General features: G+C 40.0%; 1 protein-coding gene and 1 non-coding gene across 2 annotated transcripts in view; one reads left to right on the top strand and one right to left on the bottom strand.

The window, feature by feature from the left end:
* The window catches only part of ca10a (carbonic anhydrase Xa), a 274,125-nt gene that overhangs the window by 125,475 nt on the left and 123,367 nt on the right, over positions 1 to 25,283 (top strand). Inside the window, exon 3 of the mRNA XM_073490238.1 lies at positions 2,555 to 2,697. Coding sequence (XP_073346339.1) covers positions 2,555 to 2,697 — 143 coding nt within the window. The remainder of the gene's footprint in view (positions 1 to 2,554; positions 2,698 to 25,283) is intronic.
* trnac-gca (transfer RNA cysteine (anticodon GCA)) lies at positions 25,071 to 25,142 on the bottom strand. The gene has a single exon. It is a non-coding gene; the product is annotated as a tRNA-Cys (tRNA).

Here is a 25,283-nt window from a genome sequence, read left to right as displayed (position 1 = left end):
GTAATCCAAAAGTAATGGGAAGCAATCAAGTTACATTACTTTCATGCTGTGATACTTGGATTACATTACTGATTATGTCGATATTCTGTTACTCATAGCCTGTTTCTCAATTAAAATGTTTTCAGAACCATATTTTAGTGTACTGTTTAGCTGTAGCATGAGGAAGTTTTTCACTAGATGGCTGCCATTTTGTGTTTTGCTTGAAAACAATCAAACTCATCGATCAAACTGTCGAACCAGGAAGTGCTGATCAAATATGAAGAAATGTTCAGAAACATTTTGGTGTACGGTTTAGAATGAAAATGTTTCTTACCATGCAGGTCGCCATTTTGAAAAGACAAGCTGAATAATACACATACCCCGCTACAAAAACAGGAGCAAAGTGATATCATTCACTTCTCAGGACGCCATTACTCCACTCTCTCTACATGGCACATTGCTGCCATGGTAATGTTCAAAATATCATATATATAACCTTTAAGCTAAGCTAAGCCATTTATTCGTAGCTCAGATCACTTAATCACTTGTGCTCACTTGGTTACGTTAGGCAAATGCTTTCTCCTTGTATTAATTTGCTATGGGTAACACCATAAAATCTGCACATACCCAAAGCTAACACCATGTTCTTGGTAGAATGGGGCAATGAATACTTGTATCTGAACAGTCATGTTGTGCTGTCTCTGTAGAACATGTCTATAAGCAAGTCTTGTAGGACTTGCTGGATTGCCGAGGCTCTGAATTCACGCTGTGCCGTGTCCCTCTGATACATCAAAAATTTGCATATTTTCAAATTATCTTGGCTTTTGTTGGAAATCTCGGTGGAATTTGCATAGCACAATTCCAGTGACTCATCTCCATGTAACACTGTGTTCCTAAATGGAAAATGCTGCTTTAGGCTCCAGCAGATATTGTAGCAGAAAGCAGCCTCTTGCTAGATTTGATGCTGATAAGCCTCTGCTTCCCACCCTGTTGAAGGAATTGAATTCTTGGTCCCTGTGGCCAAGTCTTACATAATAAAGGTACTGGCTCAGATGCCTATCACTCCCACAGCCTGGACATTCTCTCACTCACCATCCTTTCCTCTCAGTCTTATAGTACATGTGTTAGCTGATTATAGGCTGATTCCACTTCTCTCACTTCATCTCCTCCATTTAGAGCACCAGTGTGACCAAATTGCTAAAAGTCACTGCAGATTAGTTTTTGCCCACCAAGCTTTGTGAATTTCACCTTGACATCGCCTGCTGCAGTATGAGACTGGAAATCCATGCTTATCTTGAAGATGGATAATATGGGTGCATGGAAAGCTAAAATGTTGAAATTAACTTGTAGTGTGACTTAGCTCCGAAAATAGATGAGGATGCTGGCAAGTGTGCCAAGTGTGCCAAGTGAATCTTTCCACAGGATCGATAAAGAGTTCATTCATTGCTGTGTGTTTTATTTTTATTTTATTTTTTTACGGCTGATACATTATTTTAAACTTTAAAGCAGAAATAGACAACTTTTCAATATTCCTCCCCCATAGTGCTTCCCTGTGGTATTACTGTTGGCGTCCCTGTCGTAAAGACAGCGTTAGCAAAATGCCATTTGCAAAGAAAAATTAACCGTTGTTTAACCATCTCATGTCCTGGTGGTAAGAACCACACAGGCCTACAGTATCAATGGAGAAACAGACTTTGACACAACACCTGGGGAGAAAATAATGTCTCTTCCTGTTTTGGTTGCACATTGGCAAATGTGTTTCCTTTGTGCTGTAATTTGACCCTCGTTTTTCCAGGAAAAATCATCCAGGTGTCAGACCGAAAGCCATTGTGAAAGCAAGAGGAACAAGTCTATACATGGATGGTGTCACTATGCAATCAGTATTTATTTCAGAATGATACATTAAAGCAAGAAAGTAGTTTATTGCAAGTTTAAATTCAATGGATTCTGATGGAGCACAATAAGAACATAAATGAAGGCTATAGACAAACTATATCACAGTTGCATGACTTCAATGTAACTACTTGATGTATAATAGGCATGTATGTATGCTAAGTGTAAGTGTGCATGAGTGTCTACATGAATTGATTCATGTTCCTACCACTCCTCTATACAAGGTTTGAGTCATAGTACGACCCAGTATGTATGTCCGGAATGACCATTACTAAAGCAGACCAAAGTCAGACATTCTACTGACCCATGTCGCTATTCTATTTGTAGTTCTGAAATAATAAAAACGCTGATCACAAAAAATTAGGTATGAAGGTATACAACAAGAATAAAATCCTACAAAAAATCAAAGTACATTTTAGAATAAAAAAAAGATTCTAACATCCCAACATGAAAAGAAATATAATTTTGGAGGCATCTGCACATTCAATCTCAAAGTATTACCCACATCAGTGAAAACCCACATCAGTCGAACCCTGCTAATTACATTTCTCCCACTGTGAGACTGACAGGTCTGAATAAAAAAAAATGCTGAAGAACAAACTGTGTGACCTCTTGGTCGCTCCTATCTCGCCGGTGCAGATGCTCGCCCTTTTGATCACCCTCTCTGTCTTTTGTGTTGCAGTGCCATCATTCTGGGGGCTGGTCAACTCGGCCTGGAACCTGTGCTCGGTGGGGAAGAGGCAGTCGCCAGTCAACATCGAGACCAGCCACATGATCTTTGACCCTTTCCTCACGCCCATAAAGCTGAACACAGGTGGACGCAAGGTAAAGACACACAAACGCAAACGCACTCTTCAGTGCTGTCCGCTTGATGAATGCTGGGGCTTTGTTAGCTCTCTCTTTTCTGCTGGTTGCATCTCAAGATGTTGCACTGCACTGCTCCAGCTATTGTGATGGTTGATGTTTCAGCACTATTGTTGTTTGATAAGGTGTATACTTGATCGATGCTCCTGACTGCCATTTGTGTAAGCAGACAATGTGTCCTATTGTGCTATTTGTCCTCCAAACACTCTCCTGGAAATAAAATGCAGAAGTATTCATCTGTTCAGACATGCACAATGGTTATGTCCTGGTTCAAGAAAAGCCTTAACATTAACTCAAGGGCTTTACAGATGAAATCCTGCAGCCTTACAGCGAATTATTCGAGCATATTGTTTATTATTTTCTCCTGTACAGTGGTGTACCAAGGACAGTGTGTATCAGAAATCTGTTCCATCCTGTGCCATATGACAGCAGCTAATTGGGAAGCCTTCACAGATGGGCTGCTTCAAAAGTGCACAGTTGCATGGTGAGATTAATGTTATGATTAGTTTATGTTTACATGCCAGCAGTGAGTACAGGGTTAGCCATGGGCAATGATGGAGCACATACATAGGATGCATTGCAGTTTACCACCTATGGTACACTGCTACAGTCGATGACTTCATTTAACAGATCCAAAAATAGACTCTTATTATGTCCTTGCACCCCCATCTGATCTGGCCTGTACCGTGGGCCTTATAAATAGAAAAAGGGAGTTTAGAATTAAATGGCAGATCTGTCTACACTCAGAAGATGTGTCAGAATTGGTACAAAAAAACCCTGTGATTACAATAGTCATGCATTTTATCACTGATATAATTTCTAGTTGAAATAAAAATTAAATGTAACAATTGCTCTTTTGTAAGGGCTCCCCTGCTGCTCCCTCAAGGACTCCACTTTGAGAGCAGCTACCCTGCAGTGCGTCCGGAGTAAGGACATTTCTCACAATGGCACAATTTCATTGCTATTAGGATGAATCAGAGGGGAGTTGAAAGAGAAGTAGAGACAGTACACAGTTATTTGGGGCTGCATCTCAAAAGATAAAGGACAATGCTCAATGTCAATATTGTGGGAAAAGAAATGAAAATAGTTGTATATCCCTTAGTATCTGCATATCTGATTTATCCATGCGCAGATTTATATAAAGCAAATCAATTGCCAGAATAAATGTTTGCAATGTCTGTCTCCATGAATCAGAGATATTTCTTTAGGTTAAGTTTTCAATTTTATGTTGCAGCAATGTTTTTAGGTTAGGCTCAAAAAACATTTGGTTAGGGTGAGGAAAAGATTGTGCTTTGGCTTAAAGTATCTGATTCAAACACTGCTGTCCCAATGACTCATCAAAAAATGAACAATGGTCCCTCATGAAAAATATTCAGTTGTTTTGTGCTTACAAATCTTGGAAACGCCGACTGGAACAGTGGTCTCTACTTGAAATTGTTCAGTGGTTTCTAGCTTACAAATGTTGAAACAGTGTCTCGAACAGTGGTCCCTGCTTGGCAGCCCAGTTTCACCACCATTACCTCCACCTCTTGACACAAAAGTCAGCTTATATACGTGTAAACTGAACATGATGAGACATGTACTGAAGTAATGTTGATATGACACCTATGAAATGTATAAATTTGGATTTAACAGTTTCTGTAAAATGTAACCTGAAATACCAACATTTATTCTGACATGCAACAAAGCACACACGTACTTGCACACACTGTATCTGCAATGTTAAAAGACAACACATTAGATAAAATGTTCAGTCTTCTTCAGTAATTTATCCACATGCTACAAGAAACTATTGTTTTTATTTAATTTTTTCAAATTGTTTTCTTCAGCATTTCATTTTTGATAAACATTATGGACCACCACCCACTCAGAATGCACATTTCCACCTACACAAACCACTCCAACTTTCTCATTTATCCCTGAGAAAAAGTTTGCAGAGTCCAAAAGCCATTTTGGACTCTTTCTTCCCCTCTTATTTTGCCCTCTCTCGTACCTCCTCTCTCTCTCTGCAGTGGCCTAAATGTAATCTGTTGTGTCTCCATCTCTCTGAGCACCTGAGCTGTCAGCCACGAACACGAAGCTGGCTTCACCTTGTCAGTGCTGATTCATCCCCGCTCTGTCTCTGGCTGTTTGGCAGCCAGTCAGCCTTAGCCAAACACGCTACAGAGACCTGTAAAGAGCCTCTGCCTCGGCTCGCCACGGCTCAGCTCGCCACCTCGACACAGAGAGAGCTTAAGCCCACTTTCTGCCCAGGAGGAAAGCAAAGGGAAAGATTAACCCTCCCCAACCCCTCCTCTTACAACACACACATAAAAAGCTGCACAGAGAAGATGAACGCCTCCTCTAATAGATTTTTGTGCAGCCCTGCATTGTGGCTAATGAATAGTTAAAGCAAATTTAATTGACCTCCAAAGAGAAAATTTAATTAATGACGAGGAGATACGCAACGCTATGTGCGATGGATTGAAGGCATCACAGTTATCAAAAAGGCACTATTAAATGAATATTTACTCTGCCATAGATGAGCTGCAATTACTTGAAGAGATTTTAATGAATTTAATCACTTTGGAACTGGGGAGGTGAAAAAACGTGCTTTCAGAGTCCTCACTCTCCCTGTCAAGTGTTTCCTGCACATTTATGAATAGTGGTTATGAAACAGGATTAGACGTCTTTTATCCTGCTTTATTTTCAAAACTAGATGCACAGGGAATCTATTAGTGCTGTGAAATAGGTGGCGTTCTTCACGTTTAGGGATGCAGGGCTTTCTCCTGCTTTTGTTCTTTTGTGCTTTGAAGTCAGGTGTACGCGGAAAAGCATTGTGCACATCAGTGCCGGGTGGTGTATTCCTTAAAAAGGGATATTTAGTAATGACATCTTGTTAAATGGAATCCTGACTTCAGCAAAAGTTGTGCTTTTAAAGCTTTTAATCATCTTTTAGTTGCTTAACAAGCTCCCAATGCTTTTTTGACAATCTGTGACCCATCTGAACACCAGGGGGGATTGTTTTACTTCTTCTGAGTCTTTTCTTCTTCTACTATTCACGGAAACATCTTGCTGTAATCTTGATCAACCAGATGAGGAAATCTGACAAGCCTGCAGGTTGGTGTGTGTGTGTGTGTGTGTGTGTGTGTGTGTGTGTGTGTGTGTGTGGAAGCCTGTGTGTATGCTATTGGCAGCCCTGAATCTGCCTAATTACAGGGAGTGTTAGGTAGAACAACAAACAGCAGGCTCTTGGATGGCAGCTGTACTTTCACTCTGGAGAGAATAACCACATTCTCAGGTCTGCCCAGCTGGCCAGCCACCCAACCAATCAGATATCAGTCAGAGAGCTAGCCAGCCAGTCACTAAAGATCTTTCTGCACATGGCTTTAATATCCTGTGTTTGTTAGCAGGTGTGTGTACCTATGTGTGAGGCTGTCTGCAGGCCAGTCCAGGCTCTGCTGCTAGTGTTGGGTCTTTACCAGGTCGGCTCACTGCTGCAGATGTTTGCAGGTAGCTGATGGGATCCATACAGGTGCTCCTGGACCCACTGATAATTTTTTTTGGCTGTAGTTCCCTGCAGCAGTAAGTGGTGTTTCACAACTACTCTTTTTTTTTTCATCAGTTGCAAGCTTTTGCTAAGTGGTGCCTAGTTGAGGGGGAAGGGGAGTCATGCAACAGTATGTATTTATTTAAATCAAGTCTATTCTTAGGGTTATTGTAGGGCTGCCATCATGTCTGACTTGTAGGGTCAAGTTGTCCAGTAATCAGAATGTCGCTGGTTCAATTCCCTTGATTTGAGGTCAGTGACGGTATTGTAATGAACTGCATTATATTGATAGATGTTTCTAATGTTCTGCCCCACTCATGTATGCAGCTGGGAAGGACAAACACCTCTCAGTATAGTACAGTTCACTATAACACCACTTTAATAATAATTGAATTGACACATTTCCAACTAATCCACCAATAACTGAACATTACAAGCTTTGAAAAGGCAGAATGTATGGTAATGTTGTATTGGAAGTCATAAGATGTACCTACACATTGAGTGTACCTTTGTTTTAAAGGGTCGTTATAAAAGAAGGAAATGTTAAAGGCTGATGCTGAATACTTTACAAACCATGCTGAGCTATCTGCACTGCAGATGGTGCAGAAGGACATGGACATCATGTCCTGTACTTGCACCTGTGCCATGCTCATCATCGTTATGTCTTTTCCCTCTTTTTGCGCGTAAACTTCAACTGAATTGCTCACTTTTCATGATTTTTTCCATGCCATTATAATGTAACCTAAAACCAGACTGAAAAGTATGTTTCACAGCCTTCTTTGGTATAAAGATTCAACTGTAAATTCAGCATAACTTTGAGTGTGGTCAGAAATGTACAAGTGTAGGTGGAGAGAGAATCTATGTGACCATAAATGTCTGTTATTTTGACATGATTTTGCACAGCAGTAAATCAGTGAGTAGCAGCCACACACCAGAGCCATGTCACACACTAGCTAACAGTGAACTGTTACTGCAGCTTTTTCTTCTTCTTTATCTGTTGTCTAGCGGTTGACAACCAGTGTTAAGGCAAATGATCAGCACCTACTATAACAACGTAAGAACAGAAAGAACAAGAAACAATTTAAGAGCTGCCGGATTATTTACATGATGTTATCATATGTCTATTATTACGATTATTATGATATCAATATTTCATTATCTGAATATCATGGTTATTGTCAATACCGGTTATCGGTGACACCTCTAGTTTCAGCCATACAATCTTTCAAAATACTATTACTACAATTAAGCATTGACAACAAATTCTTTTCAAGGCGGTTATCAAGGCTTCCTGTGGTTGATTCAAAATAAAAAAAATTGAAAATTGAAAATTGTGTACAAAAATGTGATGTGTTGCAAAAACTGATGCTACACTGCAGTTGTAAAGCTTCACTCATGAGAATCTACGTCAGTAAAGATTTGAACAAGTGTTATTAGTAACCCACAAATGATGATGAAAAGAGACACCTGTTGTGTTTCATCTCTTTTTTTTTCTAAGAAAAAGAAATTAAGCATAATGACAAGATGTCTGTAGCTGCATCTGCTCCCACAGAGTCACACCATGAAACTTTAAACACATGTTAATACTCTTGCACCTGATTTCAGGGTGAACTGTCCCTTTAAGGCTTCATGTGTCGATCTGCTCATAAATTCTTAGTTATGACCCCTGGCTGCATGCCAGCTCAGTGATGACATCGCTCTGGATCCGGTCTCTACTGCACATATTAATCTTGGCAAAATTTATGTTATACATTAAACTATTGCCACAGCATCAATTAGTAATTTAGTGGTGAAACCGTGACTTCTCTGCTAATATTATATTGAATGAAAAATCATATATATCAGTTTTCTACAAACCTTAATTGTTGTGAAACTTAACTCAACTGAATTTTACTTGTACAAGTGTACAGGTCTTTCTAAGTTAGAGCACGTTTGGCTGCTGAATGTGACAGGGTCACATTCAAACTCCTGTCATGTACCAATGTTTGCTGCTGTACACATAAGAGTCAATGGCTTGACAAGTCTGAGTCTGCAAACACAAGCTGATGTTAGTTGCAAAAGGTGGAGAGGCATTACAATAACGTAAATATTCAATTATGCAAATTGTCGATTCAAATTAATTAGACACCAGTTTGGGTTGGCTGAACCTGCGAGGTTGTCACAGCATTACAAAAGGGAGCGGGCCCCGTGCATGAAAACTGCAATTACCATCATCTGACTGAGTCCCGTTCTCTCCTCTCAAAGCGGGAGATTGCTCTAATTGCCTCAGCGATGCAGGGGCCTTGAAGCTGAGGGATTCTTCTCATGTCTCCGGCTCCACAGATAGCTGGACGTGTAACAGCGATGTCGGAGCCAGCATCCATGGCATATCCATCTGTGTGCCTGAATCTCAATTACAAACTGCTCAACAGAGGGACAGAAGAAAGAGGAGAGGAGGGGGAGGAGAAGGGAGATATATATAGGTATAGGAGGACAGACATGGTAGGATCAGAGTACGGTGGCCCAGACAGCCTCAAGACATTGCTGTTGGTGTGTCCTGAATACGAGGGAAGACTGTAACTGCAAAAGTCTTACATTCTCAAAAAATCTTGAATTGAGACAGAATCCTGTCAAAACCAAAAGATATCCTGACTACATAGCATGTCACAGCAAGCAGCTTGTTGAAGACAGATGGTTGTTTTCATGCAGTGGCTTCCTCTGGGACAATGAACAAGCTGAGCAAGGTAATTATTTAGATTGATTGTAAGTTGTGCAGCATCTTCTAAAGCAGAGGTTCCCAAACTTTTTCATTTCAGAGACCACAATAATAGATACTTATGAGACCAGAGACCCCCAATTTGAGAGGGTTTTGTCTTCATAAATGCCCTCTGAGTCATTTTTTTTTGGTTTTGTTTTAAAGATCAAGAAAGGCTTCATAGTCAATCCATTCTCAAAGATCACTATAAATTATTTATTTCATTCATTGTTCTTCCATTTCTCAAAAAATAGTGCTCAAAGTCAAATTTTCTAGTCCTCTTTAGCTATCCAAACAATTTGTAATGTGAGAAGTTTGAAACCACAATCTGATAAAGATCTTATTGATTTTGTACAAGAAAAATCACAGGAGCATGAATCGTTGTCGAAGAAACGAAACCTCCAAGACGCTAAACAAGATCAGGACAAGCAACAGCATAAAACAATAATAAACACTGGAGCTGCCTTTGAAAGATGGAAATTTCTGACGAAAGAGAAATGTTTGCAGACTGATGCTGAAGTGTTCTGCTTTCTGCTGGACAGGTAAGAGTAACGTTAAAGATTACAACCGATCATAATATATATTTCCCTCCGCTGCAAATGATACGTAGATAACGTAGATCATGTATAATGTTTATCAGTAGTACATTAGTTTCACTGAAAAGAAATGCAGCCTTGTATAACTTTAAATACCGTAGTCTCAGTTTGTGCCTCTCAGAGAGCTGGTCGTAACGTCGTGTTAGCAAGATTTATTTAGATTTATTCCTTGTCTGTTGCAGTATGACAACATATGGAGCGATAACTAACTAAGATATTTAGGGCTGGGAGTGTGCCAAAGACAGTCAAAGTAATGACTTAGTGTGACAGTCAGTCCGCTCATCACCCATCATCATTTCTTTGTATGATTTTGAGTTATAACCTATAGTTTAATAGACTAAATAACTAAATACATCTTCACCTCATCACTTGAATTAGTAGAAACACTTGACGTTGTTGTGAACGAGTCCATATTTAGAAAATGTCTTGTCCGTGAGGGCCACCGTAGCTTCTGGAGCTTCGCCAACGTCTTCAGAATGGGAGGGGTGGGCGAGGGAGTGTTGTAATCTTGACGCTAGATGTCGCTAAAAACTGGATATATTACACACTGTACGTTTAACATAATCAACTAAGTAATCTGTTGTTTTCTTGGAGACACGATCTGTGACTTAATGTTGAATTGTTCATGTCTGTGTTTCCTCTCAATAGCAGGTTTACCACTAACACACAAACTGAGCTGTTTAGTTAGTTAGTTAATTTTTATTTCTGTGTCTGTGCCATCTGGCCCTGCCAACATAAAAATACTAGACACCGTATTGATACAGAACATATGGCATCTTCTATTATTACAAATGTCAGCAAAACAAAATAAATATTTAAAAATACATTTAATTCAAAATTTAAAAAACAACATATATATGAAATCACAAATTTAAAATAATGATGTTAGTGTACCCATTACAGACTGCCTTCCTGCAGAGAATGCTAACAATGTAAAACACATCATGCTTACTTACATTCAAGAGATAACAAAATTCATTAAATAGGCCCCTTTAGAAAGTTTACAATGTTTTTCTCCGTCTCTGCATACTTTCTTACTTCCTCTCTCTGTCTGTGGCAACCAGCTCCAAGCCAATCAGTTACCGAAGATGTAATTTTATAAAATCTGCTCGCGTATACCTAAATGACTGAGGTCCATTGCAAGTGACTCCATAAATGATATACTATATCACCATCCATTTTTTTTTTTTAATAAAGGCTCAGTAATTAACTAAAACAGCTGCAAAGTGCAGTCTTTATCAAATATCACTCAGTTATGAGAAAAATAGTGCATGTTGGGGCCTTTTTTCAGTGGCGGATTAATACACATTTGGTGCTGTAGTAGTTATTATTTTAAGCAGCAGGACAATGTGTGTGGGACTAAGTTGAAATAAACTACAGTTTTTGTCTTCATAGAGTAGTAATGAAGGAACATGTCACCCAGTGCACCAGTGTGCCTGACTGATCTGTTTCTAGTAGTTTTTGGACAACAGAGAAAGAGGATACATCAGGCTTAGAAAAACACAAAGAAGTTGTTGAAGTTGAAATTGTTAGCAGGATCAGATCTATAATAATGTCATGTTTATCGCTAATGAAGGTTATCTACAGGGGGTAGTTTATATGGCTGGAAAATGGAGAAGCCAAGCAGCTCATTATTTGTAACATACAAACACTCCCGCCTATAACTGTGTATATTTGAATCAGCTGTTTGATCTCTGTTTAACGGCCACCTTAGGGGAAACTCTGGACTTTTGAGTTAAGGTTGATTTAAAATAAAGTAAAACTTCTGACTGTGTGTTCTCCATATATATGTGTTCTGTGTATCCTCCCAGACAGACTTCAATCAGCTGCATGTTCTCGCTCAGTATGTGGTCTGTATTTCCTCCCGGGTTACTTCCAGCCTCCACATGCTGCTGTCACGCCTTTGTGTTGTCTTGGCCTGGTTAGAGAAATGAGATTAGATAAGAGTCTGCACATATTGTGTTTTGGGGTATGCGGATGATGGAGAGAGATGGCCGGTTCATGCATGGGGTATGTGCAGGAGCACATAGCAGGATGATTCACAGGGGAGTGGGTCAGAATTAGTTTTGCTGTGGTCTCACAGCACAGACTTGCAGGCTGAGGGACACTGCCCAGCATGATACACAGGACTGCCTTCATCTTTGCTTTATATGGCTCTCATATCATTGAAACAAAACAGCAATAGTGGGAAAAACTAGGCAAAAAGGCCAACAGAAGGTTTCCCTGTGATCGCTACATGACAAATATATTCCAATTAATTAATGTAGAATGTGTGAGTTTCCGCATGTTGTTGTTGAAAAATCAAAACGAGTCAAGAAATCTCATGTGATCTCAGTTGGATTTCGTCCATGTGTGTGCAGCCCTTACAGCTTGTTTGAAAACTTCTCCCTCTCTTCCTCCCATTGGTGGATCCCCTCTCAAAGAGCTGGTAATGACATCCCGAGGGAGGAAGCTTTGTAGTTTTGTGTCTTACAAGGTTTAGGGCTCAGCTGACAGAGAGGCTTTCAGGGCCTCGGCTGACACTGAAGCTTCTGAGAGGAACATGGACATTATAAAAGGAGATGCAGATATTCAGAATCTTTGCTAATCTGTTTGATTACAAATTTCAGCTAGAATGTTATTCTCTACAGGATATTTTTGTTATTCAGTGTACACTTCAACACATTTCACACAAAATATCAACTGTCAACAGTGACAGAGTAATACATGTTCCATGATAAAAGAAGCAGGGTGAAGAAAATGTTGAATTTATTCCCCAAAGACATCCACTGTTTGAATTCACATCCTGTAGCACACATCTGCTTTCACATAGTATGAGCATACTCAGTTTTGGAATGGAATTTATTTCTGTAATCATCATCACTGGAACACATACTGCCTCTTCTGATGTTCAGGGAACAATCTGTTTCTACAGTAACTAAGAAAGTTTACTGGAATTTCTAACTTTGATACAATACCTTGTAAAATATGGATCTTCGAAGACGCGTCAAATACGGCAACTATGGTAGGACTTTTGGACTGTTGTTAACTCAGCTAACTAAGTTGCCCATAGTGACGAATCCATTCTGGTTTTATGGCTCCCAACTTTAGCGTGTAGGTTCACTCTCGCTGCTTTATCACTGTTGCTCAGCAGCAAACAGCAGACACACAAAGTTCGCAACTAGCTGGTGAACAAAGGAGAGCAGTTAACAGCTACAGAGGGAGATGTTTTTTCTCAGAAGTTGGTTCGGACCAAAAGGTGGCTAAAAGAGTCAGTATTGAGCTTGCATTCATGAGTTGTCCAGAAACACGACTTCAAATGAATGCTGATGTTGCTCCGTAACTGCTGCATGTGTAGATAAACAACTGTTTGCTAACAAGTTCATCACATCAGCTATATAAGCTGATAAAATGATAATGTTGTGTTTACACCTTCTCATCTTAATGAAAAAAGGTTTTTTTTAAGAAATTGAATCATTATCTGGGAGCTAGGACACTGCCTTAGAGGACTCCCTTACACCACTCTAAGTGGGTCACCAGCTCTGTGATAATTCCTCCAAATGCTACCTGTGTGAGATGCATGGGTCTAATCTAAACAAATCAGGCTGGTATAATTGATGAAGTAAAGCCAGAGCCCATTGGGACTCTCTGTGAGTCTTTGTTGCTGATGAAGACAAATTATTTAACCTCACAAGGTTACTAGACTTCCCAGAACTTAGACATGCAAGTCAGTAATTAGAGTTCAGTTACTGGCTGGCCCGTCACACCAACAATCCCTCACCAACATGCACACGGATGGGCACAGTGGGTGCGGCGCGAACATTATTTTGAAGGGGGTGGATGGCAGCTTGAAAAGAGCAGACGCCGTCACGACAGACCAGCAGATGAGACGAAAGAAGAAACACAGGCATTCCTACAATAGATATCAATCCATCTACTCAGCTGCGCAGGTTTAGAATGGTGCTAACGCTCTAGGAGAACAGACGCAGCTGAAGAGGAGCACAACGACAGCTGCAGATTGAAAGCTTCCCACCTACTACTACTGCTACTGCTAATAATAATACATATTTTATTACAATACAAGATTTCAATGGTTTCATAGCTTTGGGAACCTCCTTGACATATAATTCATATATCCCAGTGTGTTCCATGTGGCCTGAAAACCACAACACTAATCTGATATCTACATTACAAAAAATCAGTTGAAAGCATTAATTATGATACATGTGACAATATGGTAATAAAAGCATGGGGTAAATTGGGCTGGGGCTGTCAGTGGCTTAACCCAGGCACATACTGTTGGACTAGGGTTAGTGTTAGGGTGAGGGGTTGAAGGTTGGGGTTATGGGTCAACCTGTGCTTAAGTACATAGGCCTACATCCACCATTACTGTATTGTTCTGTTTCTTAATAATTAAATACAAAAATCATAGCAATAACCCATTCATTTCTGTTAAGGCAAATTTCAAATTGTTATCAGTAATCTCAATCATATTATTGTACAACAGGTCCTCAGCAAGGGGACTTTTTCATCCTAATTTCACCGCTGTATAAAAGTGCAGATTTAGTTATGTAGCATCAACAAAAGTCACAAAATGCTTCGCCACTTGAAGCACACAATAGGCTGGTCACAGGCACTTAAACAACAAAATAGACTTAAAACAGAAATAAGTACAAACCAAAAGAAGCAAAAACTAGAATGGCACTTGGTAGAACGCATACCTCCACCAAAGCCCAACGGCCCTCTTTAATTCAATCAAGCCTAATCCGATATCAAACTAGATAGCACTGTACATTTTATAGCACCCATAACTGCTTCACCATAATTTAAGCTCAGCAGATCTGGGTTCAACATCTAATTGTACTCACTCATAGATACCAGCCATCTCAATACACCTGATTGTTTTCATCAAGACACGTGCATTATTCCCCCATGAAATAAACGGAAATCTCACAATCTCACAATGTAAAAGAAAGTGAGAAAAAAATCCTGGATCCGTCCCTTTATCCGTCCCCGTTGGGCTCTGGGGACTTCTAGTGGATGCTAGTTCTTTTATGGTGATGATTTTGGACTACTATGTCGGGAATCAGGAATGTGTTCGGGATCTTTATCAAGTAGTACCTAATAAAAATGATTCATGTTTCATGCTAAAATCCACTTGTAGTCAGTGATAAGAGTTCAATACTGTAATGTGGAAAGCAATGCGTGGAGTGAGAATTTTGAACCATCTGCAGACGAGTAAAGCTCTTTGGCTGAAACAAAGAGAGAGTCCTTGAAAAACAAACAAAGGAAAATACCGTTTTAAGGACATTTTTATGCAGCCTTGACAAAGTCACTAGCAGTAATAGAGTTCTAAGGTCACCATGTTCAAGTTCAATGGGAGCTTTGTGTAGAAATAAAAGTGAACATGCAGTTTCTCACCTTAAATTGATCCAACAATATCCTGGCTATGTCACGTATATTCAGTTATGTTTAAGATTTTATTTTTTTCTGTATTTGTTTGTTTTGTTTATGGTTGCAGAGAGCTAAAGCCTATCCCAGCATGCAGTGGACAACAGAGTATACCCTGAATAAGTCTACTGCTGGGCTAATCCTACACAAAGATATTTACTCATACACATTGGGTCAATTTAGCTTATCTAACTCATCTGACTTGCATGTTTGGAGTGTAGAGGGAGGAAACCAAAGCACCTGGAGAAAATACAAGGTAACTTTATTGTCATTTTTAAAAAATGTAACCTCCTTTGCCCTTTGAGTCCTTAGTCCTCCTTTACTATGTCCTTTGAGTCCTCCTACATCTTTGTTGGAAAATGGAGTGTTGATGATGAGTTCAGGAGTCTCTGTAGTCTGGTGGTGCAGCAGCAGATACTTCTGTATCTGTTGTCAGATGGCAGCAGGGTGAACTGATGGTCTTGGGGTGCGTGTTGTCTTTTAATATCTGTTGGGCTCTGTGCAGACATCTCACTTCACCAATATCACTGATGCTCTGTAGATGGTACCAGTGATGTTCTGGGTGGTTTTAATCACCTGCTGTAGAGCCTTCCTATCCTGGGCAGTGTACCAACCATACCAGTTTGTGATGATTGCAGTCAGGATGCTATGTTCTCATCATGCAACATGTAAATGAATTACCTAACCTCTTACTGCTTATTTATTGTTTTACTGGATATGATTTAAATGTAGGTGAGTCATTCAACATCAGTGCTTTTCTAAGCCATGTCCTCTCCTACTTTGACACCTTTACATGCAGCTTGCATGGCTGTCATTTGAATCTACATGTTTTTCACTACTTACCTCTCATCCATCACAGCGGCTGAGCCCCGACTCATATATCCGTCAGTGAGGAAAAGATGGATGATGGAGTCCACCTGCTCCATCACTCCCCTCCTCCACTCACACACACACACACACACACACACACACACACACACCTTTTTTTCTCTCCATGTCTCTCGTTCTCCCATAATCCCATATTCTAGTCATTTCACTCGGGAGTCTATAGCCTTCTCGGACTGTGATGGTGGAGTAATGATAGTCCTGTTTGTATGGTCCTGTCAGTAGTAAGAGATACATAATTGGGAGTCATTTTCCCCAATGGCACCTGATTTTGTTTGAATCCTGCTCCCGGTATTCCTTAGATAGTGGGCATTACAAAACAGATATAAGCCAGCGTTTAGTCTCAGTCCCCAGATGCATTGCTGTCTTTTGTAGGGAAGGTGAAATGCTTTACTGAGAGAAAGAAAGAAAGAAAGAAAGAAAGAAAGAAAGAAAGAAAGAAAGAAAGAGAGCTCTACTACCTTCTGGCAGCACTGCTTTCTGGGTAACCTGTCTTTTCTTCTTCCCACAGCTGTGCACAAGCAACAAGTTAATCTTCTGCTCAAATCCACACATTAAACACACTGAATTAATTAATTTGCTATTTGCCAAAACCATTTTGACATTTCACTAATTCCAGCCTCTGCAGTGGAACATGTGTGTGAGGAATCAGTCTGACTCAGTAATGATGTCATCACAATCACACAGTGACACTTTATGTGTAGTTGTTGGCTGCAATTAACAAGATGCCCATAATATTGCCCCTTAAAAGATTTTTGTTGTAGCTTCGCTTACATTCACCTGTCCTACCCAAAGCTAGACTTTTCAGTTCAAAACAAAATCCTAATAATTCCTTTCGAGCACCTCAAAGATCCTTCAGAACCTGCTACTGTCAAAAAAGTGAGCAGCAGAGTTAGATGTGCAAACAAACAAACAGTCTAAATTAATTATATTGACCACGGAAATAGTATTAAAACTATGTTTCCGCTTTCTTTCACTTGCTTATAAAACAACCTGCAAGATCAGAATGTTTACCACAGGAGGCAGTGCTGCTCATACAGCTTTTGTCCACAGTGGCCACCGCAATTAACAAAAACTGAACATGTCTTGTTGCAGCTTTACGCAGCACACTGTGGAATAAAGAGGTCATCATACATCAAAAATTTTGGAACCTGCCATGGCGGTATTCAGTAACTGTAATCAGAGCAGATAGCCAGTCTGCTTGGATCCACAAACCCAAGACTTGTGGCAGTAAAATGGGACCCTGATAAAACTGTATGTAATCAGGTCCTGTCTGGCTCGGGTGCAATCAGGTCTTGGTTACAAGGACCTGAGTGGACATGTGAAAATCTCTTGTGGGACGTTAAGAAGATGGAGATTGCATGATATCTATCAACATTTCCTTCAGTCATGTGTCGGGTGAAACATTTCTGGAGCTTCACAGCAAAACAGCATCGCAGCATTCTCCCAAACAACGGAAGTAGATGGGAACTTAAAAAAAGACTAATAAAAACAAATATAAAATGGCTCCATACAGCTCATCCAGTGTAATCCAAGTCTCCCAAAATCCTGAGATCCCCAACTGATTTAAAAAGAAGTTAGGCTTGAATAACACTGGACGAGCTGTATGGAGTCATTTAATGTTTTTCTACTTCATTTGTTTAGGAGAATATTGTAATACTGTTTTGATGTGAAGCTCCAGAAATGTTTTTGTGGTCTACGAAACTTCACCTGCCTTCCATCGACATGGGTGTGAAAAGATAATCACTGAATTTTTGGGTGAACTCTTCCTTTAAATTCCATACATTCAGTTGCTGTAGTGGCTATGAAAATAATGCCTCACCTCTTCTCACCTCTGCTGTTCCTCTACTGTATGTTCCCTGTGAACATTTGTTATATTTATTATTTAACACAATTCAAAAGTGCCTGTATGGTAGCTGCACAGCCACATGTAGTCAGACATTTCTGAATGGTATACAGTAGCAAAGCAAGGTCACCTTCTTCCTCACCAGGATCCTTACCAACTCACTCTGTCCTACAGAGTTGCATTTAGCGATACTGATGACATAATGATGCATTTGGCAACGCTATCGGAACTGTAGGGATGCACTTAAGGGACTGACACAATGCCGGAAGGGTATTAAATATGAACGCTGCTGTATTGCTAAAAATAATGACATTTCCATTTACAACATAAAATATCGACGTGGGTTGAAGATCTGAGGACGTGCACAGCTCTTACGGGCATTACCAGTACTGTACATACTGTAATTGTTGTGTTCAAGTCACTTAATAGGCTTCAAGGAATATTTAATAAAATATTTTGCTCCCGAAGTCAAAGCTCACAGAGACCTTTGTATGAATACATAGAAAGGGTAATGAGAAATGAAGGTTGTTTACTTTTGCTCATATGATTCACTCGTCTCCTGAAAACCTCCACCTCTACCTTTTCCTCCACTCTTCATCTTTGTCACACTCTATTTTCAATTTTTAAGAATAATTACTAAATCTCGACAGGCTTCCTGTGTTTATCTATCAGTCTCTGCTCCTGTGCTGTCTTAGTGGATGTTTTTTTTTTTTTTTTTTTCCAGCCTCACTATCAGTTCAATAGTTTTCCATTTTATAAGGTTAGCGCTGACGTAGATTGAAATACATTGCAGCAGCTCTCCAAATCCAATTGCGTGTGTCCGTCTTTCTCAGCCCTTATGCACAAGCAGAAATGGATTCATAATGCCTGATGCTTTTATCTCTGCCAGAAATGTTGCCATAACTGAAATGCTACGTGTTACGCCTCTCTAAATGCACATCCTCTCCAGTGTTATCTACCTTCCCTTTCTCTTCATCCAGTGCACCTGTGTTCGGCTGCTCCCTCCAGGTGCTCCCGGCTTAGTGAGGAACAAAATATGTAAAAATTGGAGACCTGCTTTTAGGCTTGTTTTTTTTTACATTTTCTTCTGGCCCTAACAAGCTGTTTTCGCAATCAAAATGACTTTACTATGCATGTCAACTGTCATATTTATTCAGCAATACGTCACCCGCAATAAACTGCAGCAGCAGCTACAATAGACTTTTTTAGTGACTGTTATGCTAAATGGTGCCGTGTTTTGTCATTGTGTGGCCTTTTCAGGGCAGGAGAGCAATACTTGGCTTGATTAAGATGTAGATAACTGCTGCACTAATCAGCACTCTTTCCTACCCTCCCTCCATCTCTCCACCGCCCATTCTCTCGCTCCATCTTCGTTCGCTCTAATGATGCCCAACCTGAACTTCTCCTCTTCCCTCCCCTTTCATTTGAGCCCAGGCCATTATGGCAGACAGTGAGTTAATGAACAGCAAATGGAAGAGGAGAATGGCATTAATCATCTCTGGGCCCGCCGTGTGCTCTATTATCATTCAGCTTCTTTCATCCAGGAGTAACCTTTCTGCTCCCACCTCCTCGGCTCCTGCTCATTGCCTGATGCCTGTGAGTGCTTTAAGGTTCCCACCGGTCACAGAATATTTCTGGAACATTAAGGAACGTTTAACAGGAAACTCAGGGAATTTGTCACGTTGTCTTGGGAAATCTGGAAATGGCAATTAGTTTCTTTGCAGGAATATACCAAAATGTACAGCATTTTCAGCCCAGTGCTCGATGAAACTCAACTGCTTATCTATGTAGAATCTCAATGAAGTTTTTCTATTAAAGCTGCACTATGGAAGGTTTTTATGCAAAAAATACTTCAAAATAAGTAATAAGTAAGCAATGCAAAAAATAAGTAATAAAAAATACAGTCATCATTGAACCACAACAACAAAGGCTGCAACAGAGGCTGTCTAGCACTCCTTTTTTCCTACATTAAATTCTGCTTCAGCTTTTTCACTATCTCTTTCACATGCAAATTGAAAGTGACAACTGAAATATAAACAGTTTCCTATTTCCACACTATTTCCTCCATGATTTCATCCAAAATTAAGACTTGAAATTCCACACAGCTGCTGTAGGAAACCATTTGTATTTGGGTCTGACAGCATGTCTAATGCAGCTTTAACAAAAAAGGAATCCATGCAATTTCATTTTTAGTTGTATCATTGACCCATTCTCAGTCCTCCTACACTTAGTTTTCTGTTGTCAGTTGACTGTTTCTATTCCAGTTGACTTTCTCCTGCTATGAATTTGCCTGGGTCAATCATGAATTATGCTTTTTTCCAGTAGCCAGTGTCCAGTAAGGCATTAATGGACTTAAATTAAAAAATTAATTAACCTTATTGACAGAATGTGAAGAAATAACCGTTTTGACATTATGACATCTATGTAGGCCTGTTGTGTTGCAGTGATATCTACTAAAGTTAGCATGCTAATCAGCTAGCCCCAGACCATACCAGTCAAACCCTCTGGTGTTACATGAGCACAGAAATCAGAGTTTCCAGTCTGAACTGCTAGCTGCATGGCTAACTGAGCTAACTGGCTAATGGTAGCTGTATTAAGCAGCAGTTAGCGATTATGCTGGCTCCCTTCTATTTGTTTTCAGTGTGAATTCAATAGGACGCCAATTCTTAAATATTGCTCCCTTAAAGAGCCAGTGCAGCGCCTGTTCAAACAATTATCTGGTAATGTGAGGGGTTCACAGATCCAATCTTAAGCCTCCTGAACTGCTCATAGACAATCCCTTGGTTAATATTTGGATTTATCCAGAATCGCAGGTATGAAAAAAAAATAATTCAAAGCAGCATAAAATATCTGGTCACTTGGGGGCAGAACCACACCTGCAATTGAAATTCTGGGCGGTGAATGCGTGAATTGAAATATTGCACTAAATTGTACTATTGTGAAGTATTATACAGATAAATTAGTCGGTATTGCACAGTTGCACAGATTGGCGTACTGCATGTCACTACTGGGTCCTACATGTATTTGAGACACATACTTTTAACTGGCTTCAGTATTTTTCTTACTGATCCATTCTGCGGTGGCCCTGAGGGTCAAAAGACAACGACATTTCACAAAAGACATAGACATTTCAGAAAACAACATTTCACAAAATGAAAATGAATTGTCTGAAATGTTCTTGGGCTTTTTTGTTTCCTGAAAAGTTGTGTTTACAAAATGATCTCAAACGTTGTTTTGTGAAATGTTACTGTGTTTTGTGAAATTGTGTTTCATTTTCTGTAATGTTGTTGTGTTTTGACCCCCAGGGACACCATACATGTCATAGTTTTCCAGTTGTCCAAAGTTGTTTGAGTCCTTGACCAGGTGTGACTGGATTATTGAGGGGAGAGGGGTGGGGGTTATGATCACTAAGTTCTTTGACTTACATCAATGCCACAATGAAAATAAAAGAAAATTTCAATTGAGCTGAGAAGAACTGCTTCATCTTCACCTGCTGACCTTTCAGACCCCACCCACTGATAATGTCAAAGCGTACTGACCACACTCTGAGAACACTTCAGGCCTTCCATACACCACTACATCACCGCACTTTGGTGCGAACTTTAACCACAGGAGGTTTGTGAAATTGAAGCAGTTTAATTAAACATAAATCATCATCACAGCCTGATGTGAGATAAAACAGAAGTGTAGCTAAGTGTTGGAGATTGAGTTTTTTAGTCCACATTTGCAGCTGAGAATCAAGCAGACTTACAATCGATAGCCAAGGATCTTGGCTGTCTAGGAGGGCCACTCTCACTCCCATCACCAAGGTCCTTCAGAGCAGAATTTAATACTCATTCCTCAGTGTGTGTCTGCATGTAGGTGTATGTGTGAATGAAACCTGCACACCCTTATGTGTGTCTGAATGTAGCCCGCCGGCTCTCCATCTCCAGGCTAGGGAGGTGAAGGACGGGGTCGGGGAAAGAGCGAGGGGCCTCCAGATGGACGTGATCTTGCTGCTAATGACTCATACCTGTCTGAAATCTATAGCCCTGTCCAGATCCAGCTCCTGTCCTTGGTCAGCCTACACCCCAACATCCCACTACTCCATTTCTTTGGCATAATGACATTGTCTGTGTCTCTTTGCTGTAGTGTTTGAACTGTTTCTGTTGTTTTCTCTCTCCTCGTCTGGTTAACACTGTTGAACATAACTGACACGTCGCCTACTATACTTTAGGTCCTTGACTTCAATACAACTCAACACCTACTTCATAGTTTAAGTTAAAAGTTAATAATTATTTGACTTTTAACAAACAATGAAATGCTTTAAAAAACATTCATTAAGCATTTGTAAAGGTTTATAAACACCAGTTGCAACTTTATAATGGCCATACAAATATTGTTTATAGACGAACAAGACAGTAGGCCTCTCTACTACCCTACCCTCTGAACCCCAATCAGTTTCTTTGCATTGTTTGTACCTATCATATTTGAATTCACTGTGGGCTTGTTTTTCACTGCAATATATAATTCCTGCATCTCTATGGACACAGCACAGTAAAGATGTAGGGAGGAGTCAAAAGTGTCTTTTTTGCAGTATAACACTCTTAAAATGTCATAAATCATTCAAAAACAAAAAATGCAAGTTGATTTTCTTGGATAATTTATTCTAATTTTCGTGGGAAAAATGGAATCTGTACATTTACAACAGTATACAATTAAGTATAAATGTACCATTTATTAATGAAGGTTATTATGAAGTATGTGAAGTGTCACTTCACTGTTCAAGCAAGAGATTTCTTAGATTTACTCACCCCGACTTGGCATATTACTTGTCCCAGTCACGCAGGCAGTCCTTATAGTTGAGCCCAGAGTGCAAACAATCATTGATTATGATGTTTATACTTTCCCCTAAAAGTAGATAATCGGGATCAAAACAAACCATAATCAATAATTTGGTTGCTCCATTTAGTGGCTTTCAATCACGATGACGTTATTTTGTACCTTTTTTTTTGGAGCTGTTATATGCAGAGAACTGGCACATACACATGGGAAACACATTAAAACAAAAGGTGAAACATGTTACCTTGAATCTGAGGTTTATTGCTGTGTCTTACCGCCTGCTGACATCAGAAACAATGGGCTTGTTGTGCTGTCATCTCCTCCTGCAGAGACACTCAGAGAAGTGAACACCACAGCACAGACGTGTATCATTAATGACAAATGAAGGACAGGAAGCTGTTCACTGCTCCTGTTCCTCCCCTCCATCATACCTTTAATCTCCTGCAACAAAATGGAGGTTAGTTTTCTTCCACTTTCCACTGTCAGATTTCTTCCTCCCTTTTTTCTGTCATCTGCCTTTTTTTTAGCACAGCGATAGTGGATAAGTGGATAACTATTGCCTTCATTATATTCCTGTGACAGGAATTAATTTCACCTGTTAGGAAAATCTGCCTAATATGAAAGATATCATGGGCAAAATGCCGAAATTAGCCAAGAGTGAGCACTAGCTCCCCCACTCTGTTTTGCTTTCTGGGCTGTATTTCATGGGCAGAGCTTCTCTCTGTGCAGTATACAGTGCATGTGAGGTGTCAGCAGTTTGCAGAATATACAGTCCCTCTCTATAAAGGAAGGCTTGAAGATCACAGGGATGTTCCTACTCCTTGATGTTTGCTTAGTCCTGCCTTTTTTTTCTATTTTTCCTCAGTAATAAAGGCAGCTCTGCGTCACACCGTTACTGCAGTCTTATCCCTCTTCAGTAGTTTAGAATATTTAGCTCTGAAATAGCACTAGGTTGCAGTTCTGTCATAAAATGAAGCCTTTCATGTGAACAAAAGTCATAGAGCTTCACATGTACCTCTCATTTTACAAAATCCTATATTTCTCCCCCTCACTGTTATAGTAGATACTTAAGTAGAACTTAAAGTAGATGTTCTTACTAAAGTCTGTCTGGACTTCATCTTCTCCATATGAGAGATCTGCATTGTTTTCTGTTATTACTGTGTGTTAAAGCAATAAGTTAAGGCCCGGTTCCACACAGTGTTTTTTTATTGGCCAGAGAAGTATTGCTCTGGAGAGCTGAGACGAAGAGTTTGTGCTAAACACTGCATGTGCGTCTTGTCTCTATGACAACAGTATCTTGACAACTGCTGCTGTATGATCGACACTGCCCCTTTGTGGTTTACTATCTGTTTGGTTTTTATTTGACATCAGGACATGTCAGGGAGGATGTGGGTAATTGACATGACATAGGAGACAAACATACGGTGAATATTATCGCCTAGGCCAGGAAAAAGAATAGGAGCGACAGTGATGTCACCAGAGTCTTTATGAAATTTGGGATATTTTCAACTCGACGCGCTCGAAACGACCGCACAAAAAAGGCAGAGTGCTCGAAAAAAAAAGACGCTGGGCACTGCGTCCTTTCTCTTAACGGCCGCCTGCTGCCGCAGACGCTCACTCCTCAGTGGGAACAAGTGAAAAAAGACTTTGCCGCTCAGAAAAAGATGTTATGTGGACACAGGCCCAAGTTAGGGTTGCAGTTTTGCTCTCAGAACAGTTGATGATGTTTAAGCATGTGCCTCAGCTGTTACATTGTATGGTATTTGGCTTATTATTATATGCCAAATATTATATATTATATGTTATTAAATTTTTAAGTTTATCTTAAGTTTGTCTTTGATATTTTTAGGGAAGAACATTAGGGAAGAACTTACAGTAAAAGTGAATAACTATTTAATGTTGGGGTGAAGTCACAGATTTACAGCTTGGGATGCCCGTAGGTTCCCTCAGGGTGGGGACCTTTTAGGTAAGGGCCCATAACTGTTGGGCTAAACTGTTAGCTTGTCTTTGTGTTTCTTGCCCAGTCTGACCTTGTTGTAGTAATGTTTCCGTAAGTGAGCAATTACTTTGGTGAGTTCAGTGAATTAATATAAAAATGATTGCAGAAAATAATAATAATACCCCTTTCATACTGAAAAAAAAACTAAAACATCTAGCTTTTGTCTTCAATGGGAATGGGTACAGTTGGCATTCATTACTGCATCAGCTTTAGAAGAAGAAGAATCTTTATTTTGTCAGTTGTCTTTTACATGCGACATGCAAACACACCCGAAATTAGTCCTCTGCATTTAACCCATCACTAGCTACACATTGTAAGTACACACACTGCAAACTAGGAGCAGTGGGCTGCCATGACAGGCGCCCGGGGAGCACATGGGGGTTTTGGTGCCTTGCTCAAGGGCACCTCGGCAGTAACCCAGGAAGTGAACCGGCCACCCTCCAGTCCCCAAGCCAAGTCTCTACCGACTGAGCTACTGCCGCCCCTAAAGATTCAGGGGGCATCCGGATTTGAACCGGGGACCTCTTGATCTGCAGTCAAATGCTCTACCACTGAGCTATACCCCCTTTTAAAAATATATATCCATATACAGGCTAATTTTGATGTAAAGATGGTGTAATAAACAGATATTTTCATGCTACTTTCAGTGCAGGCACTGAATACTGCTGTTCAATATAGACTGGGCTGCAACGAGGGCAGAAACGTGT

Source organism: Pagrus major, chromosome 20, assembly GCF_040436345.1.
Source record: "Pagrus major chromosome 20, Pma_NU_1.0".
In the NCBI taxonomy this organism is placed as follows: Eukaryota; Metazoa; Chordata; class Actinopteri; order Spariformes; family Sparidae; genus Pagrus; species Pagrus major.
This window is presented reverse-complemented; position numbering and strand designations above follow the sequence as displayed.